The 13,087-nt window shown below is 55.4% G+C and overlaps 1 protein-coding gene across 1 annotated transcript; it reads right to left on the bottom strand.

Annotated features, from left to right (window-relative positions):
* Positions 1–3,075: 3,075 nt before the first annotated feature.
* TOR4A (torsin family 4 member A) lies at positions 3,076–11,426 on the bottom strand. The gene is made up of 2 exons (XM_074556231.1): positions 11,174–11,426; positions 3,076–6,371 (listed from the first exon to the last, which is right to left on the bottom strand). Exon 2 carries the CDS (start codon positions 6,330–6,332, stop codon positions 4,254–4,256), a length of 2,079 nt encoding a protein of 692 aa, XP_074412332.1. The 5' UTR covers positions 6,333–6,371; positions 11,174–11,426; the 3' UTR covers positions 3,076–4,253.
* Positions 11,427–13,087: the final 1,661 nt, after the last annotated feature.

Genomic DNA, 13,087 nt, shown 5'->3' with positions numbered 1-13,087 from the left:
ACCACCACCATCTGGGGATACTCCTTTTGGGATACATCCTGAGAAAAACTAAATCACAATAGTGTATAGAATTGTGATGTAAAAATTGGGAAATAGAAACTGCTGATGAGTAAAAATTGGGATAGAAACTGCTGAGAAAGCTTATGAGCACTCCTATAAATACCTGTAACCCTCAACTATGGGTGTGCAGTTGGAGGGAAAACTTCCCCCACTGTACCCAGCGCTGTATTGCTCATACTTTACCATATTAATTAATAAATTGATTGCTGCTTGAACATTGGCCTAGTCAAGCTTTTTAACACTCCCTCCTGGCGCAGGATGCTGGGAGGGCACAGCACCCAGCTCTCCCCCTCTCCCTCCTGCCCAGGGCACAGCACCCAGCTCTCCCTCCCTCCTGCCCAGAGGTGCCCAAATATGGTGCCACACTGCTGCAGCATGGCCCGGCATTACTTCACCCCTTGCATATGCAGCACACCTATTTATACATTTTAATGGGATGTTTGCCGGTCTGGCCCCGGGGTGTTATCCCTCCTGTGGAGGGTGAGTGCTGCGATGCCCCCAGGCTTGTTTTCCTTCCAGCCCTTCACCCTCCCCACCCTGGAACGTGCATTTGCTCACTCACACCCTCCTCTGCAGCACCTTCTTTCAGACCTTTCCCCCAGTTTATGATTTCCATCCCAGGCCTGTCTCCTGCAGTGTTTGGGTGCCTCTCAGCTTCCCTTCCCCCCCAAATTCCATGGGCAGACAAACCATGTCTGTTTCTGTCTAAATCTGCTCTCCCACCATTTATGGAATATTTCATTTCCCCAGCTCTGGAAAACTCTCACCAGTTCATCCCAGTAACTATTAACAGCTAATCTCTGAATATCCCGTGAGAGGAAGAAACTAAATTCTATGGTTACAACTGTTTCTGACAAACCTTGGATGTAATTCCTCCCATCTCTCCAGGATGCTCACAGGTAATGCATTCACTCCTGCATTTCCCTGTCCCTCCTCCTCCTTCCCAAGAAGAGGGGGTCCTTGTCCTCCTTGCACCTTTCCAGGACTCACTCCAGCCCTGCAAGGTCTCAGAAGCCACTGCAGAAATTCCCTCTGCACCCTGGCAGGAGCTGCAGCCTGACCTGCCTGGGCTGTGCTTGCTCTTGTCTCCTCTGCTGCAGCCCTGATCTTCTCTGCCATCCCTGGGACTGAAATCTGCTTTCCTGGTGGCACCTCACCTGTTTAGTGACAACCATGGGAGCTGGAAAAGCAACAAATCCCTTGCAGGGACTGGCAGCAGCTTTTCCTTGCCCTTAGCACAGGGACAAGTCCATGCTGCACGTGGAGATGGGATCCCTCTGCACCCCTCTGTCTGCAAACACAGCCCAGGTGCCCTTGGCCAACATCAGAGATGCTCAGGGATGGGCAGAGGCCTCAGGAGAGAGGACAAGGTCCTGCAGGGTGGGCACAGAGCCCTGGCAGCACCCAGGGAGCTCAGGGACAGGCAGGCCCAGCAGGGCTGGGGCGATGCTGTGTGACAGAGCTCTGCTCCTGGGCCACCACAGCTTCCCAAGGGGAGGGAAATCCTGCAGGACTCAGCCTGGCAGCCAGGCTGGCCCCACCAGGAGCACCCAGCTCTGGAGGCAGCCTCAGACAGGCTTTGATGAAGGGAGGCTGCTGGGGATTAGGTCCTTTTTAGGAATATTTCAATCCAAAGCTCTTTTTTTCCCTGAGGCAGCTGAAGTTCTCCAGAGCTCCTGCAGAACGTGCACCCACCCACCCTCCTGTGCTGGAGCTGGGCCATGGCCATGGAGAGGCACAGGGTACATCCATTCCCAGGGGAGTCCTGGGAACCCCAGCCCCAGCTCCTGCCTGTCTTAAGCAGTCCATAACCACTGTGTGAGATAAAACAAACCCTCCCAAACTCACACACCAGGGCACTTGGAGCTCCTGCCCACAGAACCCCTGTCCTGAACCAGCCCTAGGAAAGCTCCAGCCCAGACTGGCCAGTGGGTCACAGTCTGAGCTCTCAACACATGAATTATTTCCTATCCCCTCCTACCCCTCTCCCCCATCCCTGCTCTCCTGGGCAGTGACAGCCCCCTCCTCACTACAGAGCTGTTGGAATCACCCTGCACCTTCCCCAGGGCAAAAAGGGAACTTGGCCAAACCCCAGTGTGGCTCTGGATGCAGCTGCAGGGTGCAGAGTACCTGCAGTGTCCCAGGCAGCAGTGACAGCCACCCCAGTGAACTGGGATCAGACACAGGGTGTGCAGCAGGGAGGGAGCAGCCAGCCCCAACCACTGCTCCAGCACCACACAGATGTGTCCTGACTCAGGGAGAGCTTTTGCCAGCTGAGGAAGCCTTTGGGACAACCTAAAGAGCCATTTGAGCTGGGATTTGAGTCCTGCATTTTATCTTCTGGCAGGAAAAGTGCTCTCCACAGCCTGGGGACTCCTGTGCTGTCTGACCAAAGCCTGCAGAGCTGAGGGATGAGGAATGAGGGATGAAGGATGAGGGGGTGCAGGAAGCTGAGCCCCAGCTCTGTGCACTGAGAGGAATCTGTGAGACACAAAGGCTCCAGCAGGGCTTCAAGGTGCTCAGGGCACCCAGGAAAATTCAGGCTCAGGAAAAGGCCAGGAGCCCTGATTTAGAGGGGTGGAAACAAACTCTGAGGTGCTCACTGGAGTCACCCTCCTCTTTTGCACAGGGTGATGGTTGGGGTGGAGGCACCCAGGGACTTCTGGCACAACCAAACTCCCTTTTATAAACAAAACATTGTTGAGACAATCAGAACCAACATCTGCCCCTCTCCCAGCTGGAGGAGAAGGGGAATCCTGGTCCCTCAGCTGTTTCTCATCCAGGATAAAAGCATCCCAAATGTCTCAGCAGCAAGCTCAGCTCATTGCTTAAGTTAAGCTCTCTGAGCTGTGGAACCCAGCTCCCACACGTTGGTTTTTGAGGACGCATGGATTTAGGAGGTGGCTTGGATGCAGCTCCCAGCTTGGCACTGCTGCACTGTGTGGGGTTGGGATTGGGTTTGCCAGAGGTACATGGCTCTAGAAGGGAAATTTTGGAGGAAATCCAAATTTCAGTCAAATGAAAGAAATGTATTTTCAATTCTTTTATTCAGGATAGTTTGGGTTTATTCCTGACAATAGCTCTGGAAGCTGGAGTATGTGACAGAGTCTTTGGAGACCAACAATTACAGAGAGGTGAATCAAAACCCCAGTGCAAACATCCACAGGGGTTCTTGTCTGGGAATTCACAGCAAGCTGTAGAAATCTTGTACAAAACCACAACCTGAGAAAACAATGCCATAAATACCTGCTCAGTTTTGCTCAAAACATGGCTGTGTGCTCTTCCCAAGCTGCTCCCAGGCCACATCTCACCTGGGGCTCAATGGCAAAGCCTCTTCTTGGCCTCTCAGGACTGGGAACAAGCCCTGATCCCCACTCCATCAGCCCAAACTGTCTTTTCCAGTGTGTGTTGCTCAATATCCATCCATTGCTGCTTTGGGCTTTCTAGACAATGCCTGCCCACAGTGTCCCCAGAGGCAAAAAGCAGAAGAGCTCTGAGAATGAGGTGTCACCAGCAGACCTGAAACAATCCAGAGTTATTTCTGCACCATCTGGCACAGCTGAGCAGCCTTTGAGGCGAGCCCCAACACACCTGCAGGGCAGAAATCTCACTGCAGGTGCCAAAGGTGAGCTCAGGGATGAGCTCAGAAGAGCAACAGCTTAGGAACAGGTCCAAGAAGTGTTCTGAGGATGTGGTCACGTAGGAGCTGGGGAGGGCAGCCTGCACATCTGGGGGCAGGAGCCACAAACTGTCCCAGGCCAGGGCTCCAGCCCTGCCCCTGCCCTGCACACCCCAGCCAGGAGCAAGGGAAGCAAGGAGCTGTGAGCCTGGAGAGACTGAGACACATGAGGTGACAAATTCTGCAGGGGCAGTGACCCAGGGATTGTTCCACCCTATTTATGTCCTGCAGCTTTTGATGCCACCTCAAAACTCCTTAATGACAAGAATCCCAAATGAGGATGAGGAACAAAGAGTCTTGCACTGACTGGGAGGCGGCTCCAGCTTCTTTGCCCTTCCTTTTCCACAGACCATCAGGAAAAAGTGAAGTTTCTGCTGGAGAACAGGGATCAGCTTGTCCAGGCTGCCCGTGGACCAGGGCTGAGAAAGGACACCTTGAGCCCAGCCTGGTGGGACACACCCCTCATGGGCACAGAGGACTCTGCAGAGCAGGGCTTGGTCTCTGCAGTAAATCCCTACAGGAGGTTGACTTTGGCCACAACCTGCTTGCAGCCCATGCTGGAGTACTGCTTGTCCCCTGTAGTGTAGTAACTGAGCTGATTTGCTAAATTTTCAATGTGTTTCTGGTCGGGATAGAGCCCCTCCCTCCTCATCTGCTCCAGGAAGCAGTTTATGACGTGAGCCTTCTCCAGGAGGATGAAGGGGATGATGTCTGCAGCCTTCCACAGAGGGTGCACCCTGGCCAGCACTGGCTGGATGATGCTCAGCAGCTCTTCAGCTCCCCTTTGCTGGTGCAGGAGCTCAGTGGATGCATTCTGGGTAATGAACTTTGTGATTTCATCACCTCCCAGGTTGCTGATTAAAATGTAGATGGCATTGAGGAACTCATTGGTTTGATTGGGTTCAAAGAATCGGCTGAGAGTGTCCAGCAGGACGGGGGACATGAGCTCCACCTCATCCAGAATAAACAGCGGGGTCTTTTCCTCTATTTCAGCTCTGGTAACCATGTCAGCAATCTTCTTGGACAGATCTATTGCACAGGTGAGGGGAGCCACCCCGCTGGGGCAGTGGTGCATCACAAAGTACTGCAGCACAAAGTCATTGTCCATCACCGAGCGGAAGTGCTTGGCCAGCACCCAGCCAACGTGGCTCTTGCCAACCCCCGTGGGGCCGTTCAGAGAGATCACCAGAGGCTTGTTGTGGACATGGGTGGCCAGATAGTCCTTCAGTAATTCCACAATACTTTCCACAGCGACCTTCTGCCCAAACACTTCCCGGTGCATGGTTTTCTCCAAACCGTCCAGGTCGTATTTTTGGAGGTTATCATCCAGGTTCTCTATTGCATTGAGAATCTGGAAGAACATAATGGCAATGAGCAAGAGGAGGCAGCGCTTTGCCTTGCTCTTCTCCTCTGCTGGGAGGTATTTTTTGGTTTTATCTGGGTAGAGAACCATCCTGGATTTCCTCCGGCTCTTTTTCCGCCTGCACTTTTTCACCGAGTAATGTTCCACAGACGTGTCAAAGGTGAAGTACTGGGAGCTCTCAAAGCCAGACTGATTAAAGAAGGCCATGGAAGGGTTGTACAGGGAAGTTCTGCTCAGGGACAGCTGCCTCTGGAGCAGGCTGGTGTGGACAAACTCTGCAGACTTTTCCCGAGGCAGCTCCAAGTGCAGCCGGCTTTTCTTCAGGCCCTGGTAGCGCCGGCGCAGGCGGACGAAGGCGCGCAGGGGAGAGGAAATGGAAGTGATTTTCTTGGGAGCAGCAGGGATCACAGCATCTGGCACTTCCTCTGCGTCACTCTCAGAGCAAGAGGCCTCTTCTTTTGCATCACAGGGCATTTCCCCTTCCCTGTCACTATCGGTGACGGCAATGTCCCCTTCCCCATCGCTGTCGGTGACGGCAATGTCCCCTTCCCTGTTACTGCCACTTCCAGGAATCTCCTCGTCACTGGCACTGCCACTGCCAGCAATGTCCCCTTCCCTGTCACTGCCACTGCCAGGAATGTCCCCTACTCCATCACTGCCACTGCCAGGAATCTTCTCTTCCCTGTTACTGCCACTGCCAGCAATGTCCCCTTCCCTGCCACTGCCAGCAATGTCCCCTTCCCTGTCACTGCCACTGCCAGCAATCTCCCCTTCCCTGCCACTGCCAGCAATGTCCCCTTCCCTGTCACTGCCACTGCCAGGAATCTTCTCTTCCCTGTTACTGCCACTTCCAGGAATCTCCTCGTCACTGGCACTGGCACTGCCAGGAATCTCCCCTTCCCTGTCACTGGCACTGCCAGCAATGTCCCCTTCCCTGTCATTGCCAGGAATGTCCCCTTCCCTGTCACTGCCACTGCCAGCAATGTCCCCTACTCCATCACTGCCACTGCCCTGTGTGTCTCCTTCCACGCTGCCCTCAGTGAAGACAATTCCTGGGTCAGTTGCAGACTCCTCTTTTGTGCTGCTCTCAGCACAGGGCACCTCTCCTGCATCCTCCTCTGCTCCAGATGTGTCTCCTGTGGGATTGCTCTCCATGCAGGGCATCTCCACCCCCAGATTCCTCAGGACACTTTTTTCATCCACCTCAGAGCAGGGCAGCTCTTCCTCCATCTCTTCTGGTTCTTACAGCCCAATCACATCATCTTCTTCCTATAAAGAAAAGGAATTCTGTAAAATCAACTGTCCTAATATTAGGAAGTGATCAATAACAGTGGAATTAGACAGATATCCCCCCTTCTAATGGGCAGAAACCTGCAGCAATCAGCAATGGCAAGGTGGCAGAGACTTTCAGACCTAAGCTGACTTTCTGGAAGACGGAACAGTTGTGCAAAACTACAGATGGAATTCACAGAATTCACAGAATCACTGGGTTGGAAGAGACCTTCCGGATCATCGAGTCCAACCCAGCCCCAACCCCTCAACTCAACCCTGGCACCCAGTGCCACATCCAGGCTTTGTTAAACACACCCAGGGATGGGGACTCCACCACCTCCCTGGGCAGCCATTCCACAACTTTATCAATCTTTCCATGAAAAACATTTTCCTGATATCCAGCCTGACTTTCCCTTGGCACAGCTCGAGGCTGTGTGCTCTGGCTGTGTCAGTGCTGCTGCAGACAGAGCCCAGCCCCAGCTGAGCACAGGCCCCTTTCAGGAGCTGTGCAGTGATGGGGGCAGCCCTGAGTCTCCTTTTCTCCAGGCTCAGCACCCCCAGCTCCCTCAGGGGTTCCTCAGTGTCAATTAATGCAAATTGATGTTAAAACACAAACCCAATCCTGCCTCAGATGCAGAAGGGAAGGTCAGGGCTGGCTGGGGACAAAGCCAAAGGTTCTGCTTTGAGAAGGAGGCAGGACAGACTGACCCAGGCTCTGAGCCACAGCTGCCCACAGCTTTCCCTACACCTGCTAAATTCAAGGAAGACACAAAGCCCCAGCTCTGTGCCAGCACATGCACCCAGGCACGTACACACCCCGAGGGAGGGCACTGTCCACCCACAGACACCTCCGGGGCTGGGGGAGTCACTTGCTGTGGTTGCCATCGTGGCTGTGGGGGCACCTCCCAGGGAGGATTTTCCTGGCTGTGCTGATGGAAGTGCCTGGCAGGGAGCTGAGATGAGAGCTGCCCTGATGGGAGGGCTCAGAGGGGCTGCACAGAGCCAGTGTGGCTGTGCCTGAGCTGCCAGCAGCACCTGGCTGTGGGGAGAGGAGAGAGAAGGAGAAGGAGAAGGAGAAGGAGAAGGAGAAGGAGAAGGAGAAGGAGAAGGAGAAGGAGAAGGAGAAGGAGAAGGAGAAGGAGAAGGAGAAGGAGGAGAAGCCCAGCCCTGCCACCCCCAGGGTCCCTCCATGCCCTCTGTGCCCACACACACCCCTGGGCATGAAGGAGGGACCCAGGGGCGGCCACATGAGACCCTGGAGCTGCCCAGGAGAGCTCAGGGATGGTTATCCTGGGATAACCACCTGAATGGACAAACCTCAGCTGGCAAACAAGGAGAGGCCAGAGGGATGTGACAAGAGGCACAAGAGCCAGCAGGGAACCCCTAGGAGAGCACAGCTCTGCAGGGTTGGATGCAGCCCCATGTGCTGCCCTGGCCCTGCCTGGCACCAGGCTGAAGATGGCAGAAGCTGTGCCATGGTGGGAGGGCACTTTTCTGGCACCTCTGGGCTGCACAGTGCTGACACAAGGGACACGTTGCTGCTGCTGTGTGGGAGTGCCAGGGGTAGGACAGTCAGGACAGACAGAGACAAGAGTTCTCTGCAGCCAGGGCTTGGAACTTGGGGTTCATTGCAAAGGGCCAGGGTGGGGGCCCTGCTGGGAGCAGGCCCCAAAGATTAGTAAAGAGAGTGGTACAGAGGATGATAGAGAGGATGAGAGGATAAGAGCATAAAAGGGTAAGAGAGTGAGGTTCCCGTTACAATACCATACAATACAATACCATTCAATTCTCTGTTGAATATTCTGATTCTCACTAACCAATCTAGTACAAGATACAAATCCTACAGCATTTACATACAGCCTATAAGAATCATTACATTACCATACTGTGTTACATTTTAAATCGTAATTCTCCTCTTTGGGCCCCTTCTGCCAAGCTGTAGGGTCTGCTCTGACCCTTGGGCCTGTCTGCAAGCAGAGGGTGTTGTTCCATCAAAAGGGGATCACCTTCAGCTGGCCACACCATTGTTTTCCAGTTGTTCAGTAGCTGAGGGATCTCAAAGCTTGCTTTCATTTCAATCTCACTTATAGTTTCTATATTCTCAAAATCTTTTGCCAGACACTCATATTTTAAGGCTTTCCTGTTTCATCCTCCCCAACACTGTGGCACTGCCAGCCCTGAGCACGGAGCCTTGTGAGGAAATGCCACTTTCATCAGCCATCCTTAAAACATCAACACCGGGTCTTGCCAAAGGCACCGGACTCTGGAGGGAGCAGGGAGCAGGGAAGTTTGTTATTAACTCCCTGCAGCTCAGCAGGAAGCACCAACCTGCACAAAGTCACGCTCTGGACCATGTTTTACTTCCCCTGCGCAAAGCGGCTCCGTCACCTCGAGCCCGAGGGCACCCGGGGGCTGTGGGGGAGCCACGGGCCCTGGAAATGCCCCCTCTGCCCCCTTGCTAAACCCCACACCTGTCCTGGCTGCTCTGAAATGCAAAGTTTCGCTCCCATCCCTGCACAAGCTGATTTCAGGACCGAGTGAGGGCAGCCAGTGAGCTCAGCCATCATCTTGGAGCTGCCAGTGCTGGCAGCAATTAACCCCGAGTGCTAATTGCTGACCCAGTTCCTGACCCTGTGCAGGCTTTGGTGTGCAAAGCCAAACCAGCCAGACAGGATCTGGCAAGGAGGCAGCACCAGGAAGAAGGGCTGGGTGCCACCATCACTGCCATGCCACCCAAAGGATGGCACTTGGGGCCCCCTGCCCTGTCCCCCCTGCAGTGACAGCCTTGCTCCTCTCCATCCTGCATCACCTTGCTCACACAGTGCCTGTCCCCAAAGGGACAGCTGTCCCCAAAGCCACTGGGAGCAGCCCCTGCAGCTCAGACCAGCCTGGGCTCAAGGGATCAGGGACACCAAGAGCTCAGCCAGGGATCAGAAAACCCTCCAGGCCCTGACAAACATCTCCACAAGCACAGGGTGACATTTCTCAGCCCCAAGCCCTTGCAGGTGAAGAGGGAGTTGGTTAAATGCCAGGGCAGAGGCTATGGAAATTTACAGGAGAAGTTTTAGAGAACAGAAGGATCACAGAATCATGGAATAGTTATGGCTGGATGGAACCTTCAAAGCCCATCTCATTCGAAACCCCTGCCACGGGCAGGGACACCTCCCACCAGCCCAGGCTGCTCCAAGCCCCATGGGCAGCCACCCTGGGCACCCCTGCCAGGGCCTCACCACCCTCATTCTCAGAAACTTCCTTATCTCTCATCTAAAGCCACTCTCTTCTAGTTTAAAACCTCTTGTCCTGTCATAACAGGACCTGCTTAACATTTTCTCTTTTTCTATGGGTCCCTTCAAGGCATGGCAGGGAAACACAGGACACCCCAAGCACTCCCCATGGACACTGCCAGGTGATGCTGCAGCTGAAACACGGAGTGATGTGGCTGCTCACAGCCCAGAGCCTGCTCTCCCACTGCCATGCCCATGGGGAGCGCCCCAAGCCCTGTGGGGAATGGTGAGAAATGCTCATCAGCTGGGAAGTGTTCAAGATCCTCTTCCCACAAGCCCACCAGCACATCCATCCCACCAGTGTGGGATGCCCAACCCTCCAGACAAGCTGAGCAAGGCAGGGTGGAAGGACAAAACCCCATCCTGAGCAAGGAATCTGTCCAGTCATGAATATAATAACCCTGTTAATGCCATGACTCAGTCCCTAATACCTGCTGGTATTTTCACAGCACTGGAAGTTTCTAAGAGCACATTCACGGTCAGGTCAGGGCTGGGCAGGAGGCTGTGCCAGCCAGCAATGGTGCAATTTGACAGCTTAATTTCATATCTGGCGAAAACAACAGGAAAGAGAAGGCAGGAATTCAGACTGCAGCATCCCAGTGCTCATATAAACACTGCTGATCTCTGTCCCGAGCTTGGACACCGCAGGAAAACTTGCACTTGGAAGCACTCCTGGGAAGCCTCCAGCTTTCCTGCTGTAGCTCTTGCAGTGTTTGCACTGCAGCAAGCACCACAACAGCGTTTCCACAACAGAGGAGTCTGTGTGGGCAGCTGGAGGCAGCCTGGGAGAGGGGAGCACGATGGGGACAGCCCCGGCACAGCCCTGGGGGCAGCAGAGGCCAGCGGGAAACCGCGGTCAGGGTTAAAGCACCCCCGGCTGGGCAGGCTGCACCAAACTCAGCCTCTGGGGATGAGCAAAGGTGCTGGGGAAAGGGAACGGCCGGGAAATTCTACAGATTGCTATCTCCCATCCCCAGCTGGAGCCAAACCCTCGATCCCAAAGGGAGCATCTCCGTGGGAAAGGTGGCACAAAGCAGCCCCTGGCTGTGGCGGCTGCAGATAAAGGGGTCAGAGTCTGGGAGGAGGAACCCGGAATGTCGGCAGAGGCCAGCACGGCCCCGGCATCCCGAACCGCAGCGGCCCCGGCTGCGAACAAGCCAAGCAGGGCGGTTCGAGTCACGGCCACCCTCCCGAGCAAGGCACAGGGTGCCAGCGGTGCCAGCGGTGCCAGCCAGCAGCTCCCCCCAGACAGCCTGTGCGCCACCAAACCCACCAGCCCAGCCCCAGGTATTGCCAGGCCCCGAAGCCAAGTGCGAAGGGAAGGACAGCAAGCGCAGAAGAGGAGCCTGGAGCATCCCAAACTATCCCTGGAAAACCGAGGCGGCTTTTGGTGGAAAGCAGCGACTGGGGACGAGCAGAAAGCGGTGGCAGGGATGGAGCTGGAAGGAGCCCTGGGGTGCCTCGGCGGCCCCTGAGGGCTGGGGGCAGGACAGGGAGCGATGGCAGCGCAGTTACCCGCGGTGTCGGTCACGGGCTCTCCCCTCCGGCCTCGGACGGGCCGGCAGCTGCTGTGTGGCCGCTCTCATCCGTACTGAAACCAGCCCGGAGAGGAAATGGTGAGGAGGAGTGGCCCTGGGCGGCACTTCCTTCTCGCCTGCCATGGGATGGCCGCTGCCGGCCGGTTCCGTGTCCCCCTCCCGGGCAGGCCCTCCCCGTCACGGCGGCACCGTGCGAGCGAGCACGGGCAGCGGGCTGAGCTCACCGCCCGGACAGCCCCGAGCCCGGCACAGCATCCCCACCCCCGGCTCTGTCTGCACTGAGTCACCATCAGGAACCCTCACCCCAAAGGTCACTGCGGTGACGCTGCCAGCCCGGTTAACTGGGGCTGACGCGGTGCTTGGGTGCTCACCCTGGCCGACAGCACAAAGCGGGAGTCAGACTACGGGGAAGGAATGAGTGCATAAAAAATAACGAGTCTGGAAAAGCAGCAAGTCCAGAGTGGCTGGTTGGACCCTGGGCAGGTCCTGGCTCTGCTGCCCCGGCCCTGCCGCAGCCCTTGGCCCCAAGCAGCTCGGGGACATGGGAACAGCCGTGGGACCAGGGTCTGCTGTGGGCACAAAAACTCCCCGGGGAAAACCACTTCATGCCTCCAGAGCAGGAAGCAGCAGGGTTTTCCTCTTTCCTCACCCAGCAGTGCAAAAGTTCATCACTGGGCTCCTCCTCACCTCATTCCCCTTTCTTCAATCCTGGTGAATGAACGCCCTGGCACGTCCCAGCTCTCACCTGCACTCGCACAACCTGGCCAAGGCTTTTTCCCCCAAAATCAAGCCCGTTTGGTAAAGCCAGAGAAGCCCTAAGTGAGCTCTTGCTGGTATTTCAAGCACCTGTTTTTTGATGGAACCTGCACCCTGCAAGCCCAACTGCACAGGACCAAAAATAAGGGGAAAATCCCCCAAACCTGAGGGGTTTTGGTGCATCACAGTGCAGATCCCACCCTGGCTGTGATGCTCCCTATTTCCCTCACTTCAGGGAAGGAGATTCTCTGGGCAAGTCTTCCCAGCTCCATGCCAGGCAGCTGCATGTACCTCTGCTGTGGCCAGCAGGATTTGCCTAACAAATCCTTGCAAATGTGGGGATTTCTGTGGCAGGAAGGCACAGGGGCCCAGCTGGAGCTGACACTCGGCACCTGGGAGCTGCCCTCGGGGTCAGGAAGCCAGGCAGGGCTGACCTGAAGCAGAAATCCCATTAAGAGGGGCTTGGCAGGTGGTTTGGGAGCAGCCATGAAGGAAGATGTTCTAGCTAATTCAGGTTTTTGAGAAAGAAAAGCTTCCCCCAGGCAGAGTGATTGGTGACCATTAAAAACCCCCAAAGCACAGTGCTCCCCAAAGCTCTGAAAGATTCAACATTAGAGAAACAAGGAGCTGCCACCCCCCTCCAGGGCTGGTAGTGAACATCAACAGCCCAACAAAAACTGGGCTCTAACTGGGAAGGATCTTGAGCCATTTCAGCACTCCATGGGCTGCTGGGGGTAATGGGGGGACAGAAACCCTTGGAACAGAGCAGAAAACCCAGGGAGGGTGGAAGATGCACAGCCTGCCCTGGAAAGGGGAGTTCTAAACCCCTCCTGCGCTGGTGACAGAGGGTGATGAGGTCCTGGTGACAGTGGGGATGTGGGACTGACCTCCCTGGGACCCCGTGGTGCTGGTGGGGCTGGGTGGCACATGGGGATGAGGATCTGGAGGGGCCACTGCAGCCATGGAGTGACCACACAGTGGACAAGGTGATGCAGGGCTGGGGACACTGTCCTGGTGTTGCTGTCAACTCCAAAATCACAGGTTGGGTCTGAAGTGGCTGCCAAAAAATGCTGGGGAGCACCTGGGGAGAGCAGGAGCATCAATGGCACCAGGAGGTGTCTGTCCCATGTGGGGA

The sequence above is a fragment of the Zonotrichia albicollis genome, chromosome 21 (assembly GCF_047830755.1).
Source record: "Zonotrichia albicollis isolate bZonAlb1 chromosome 21, bZonAlb1.hap1, whole genome shotgun sequence".
NCBI classification, from domain to species: domain Eukaryota; kingdom Metazoa; phylum Chordata; class Aves; order Passeriformes; family Passerellidae; genus Zonotrichia; species Zonotrichia albicollis.
Note: the sequence above shows the minus strand (reverse complement) of the source record. Positions and strands in the feature narration are given on the sequence as shown.

Excerpts from the sequence above, each read along its gene's own strand:
- TOR4A (XM_074556231.1), bottom strand. The coding sequence starts at position 6,332 with ATGGAGGAAGAGCTGCCCTGCTCTGAGGTGGATGAAAAAAGTGTCCTG.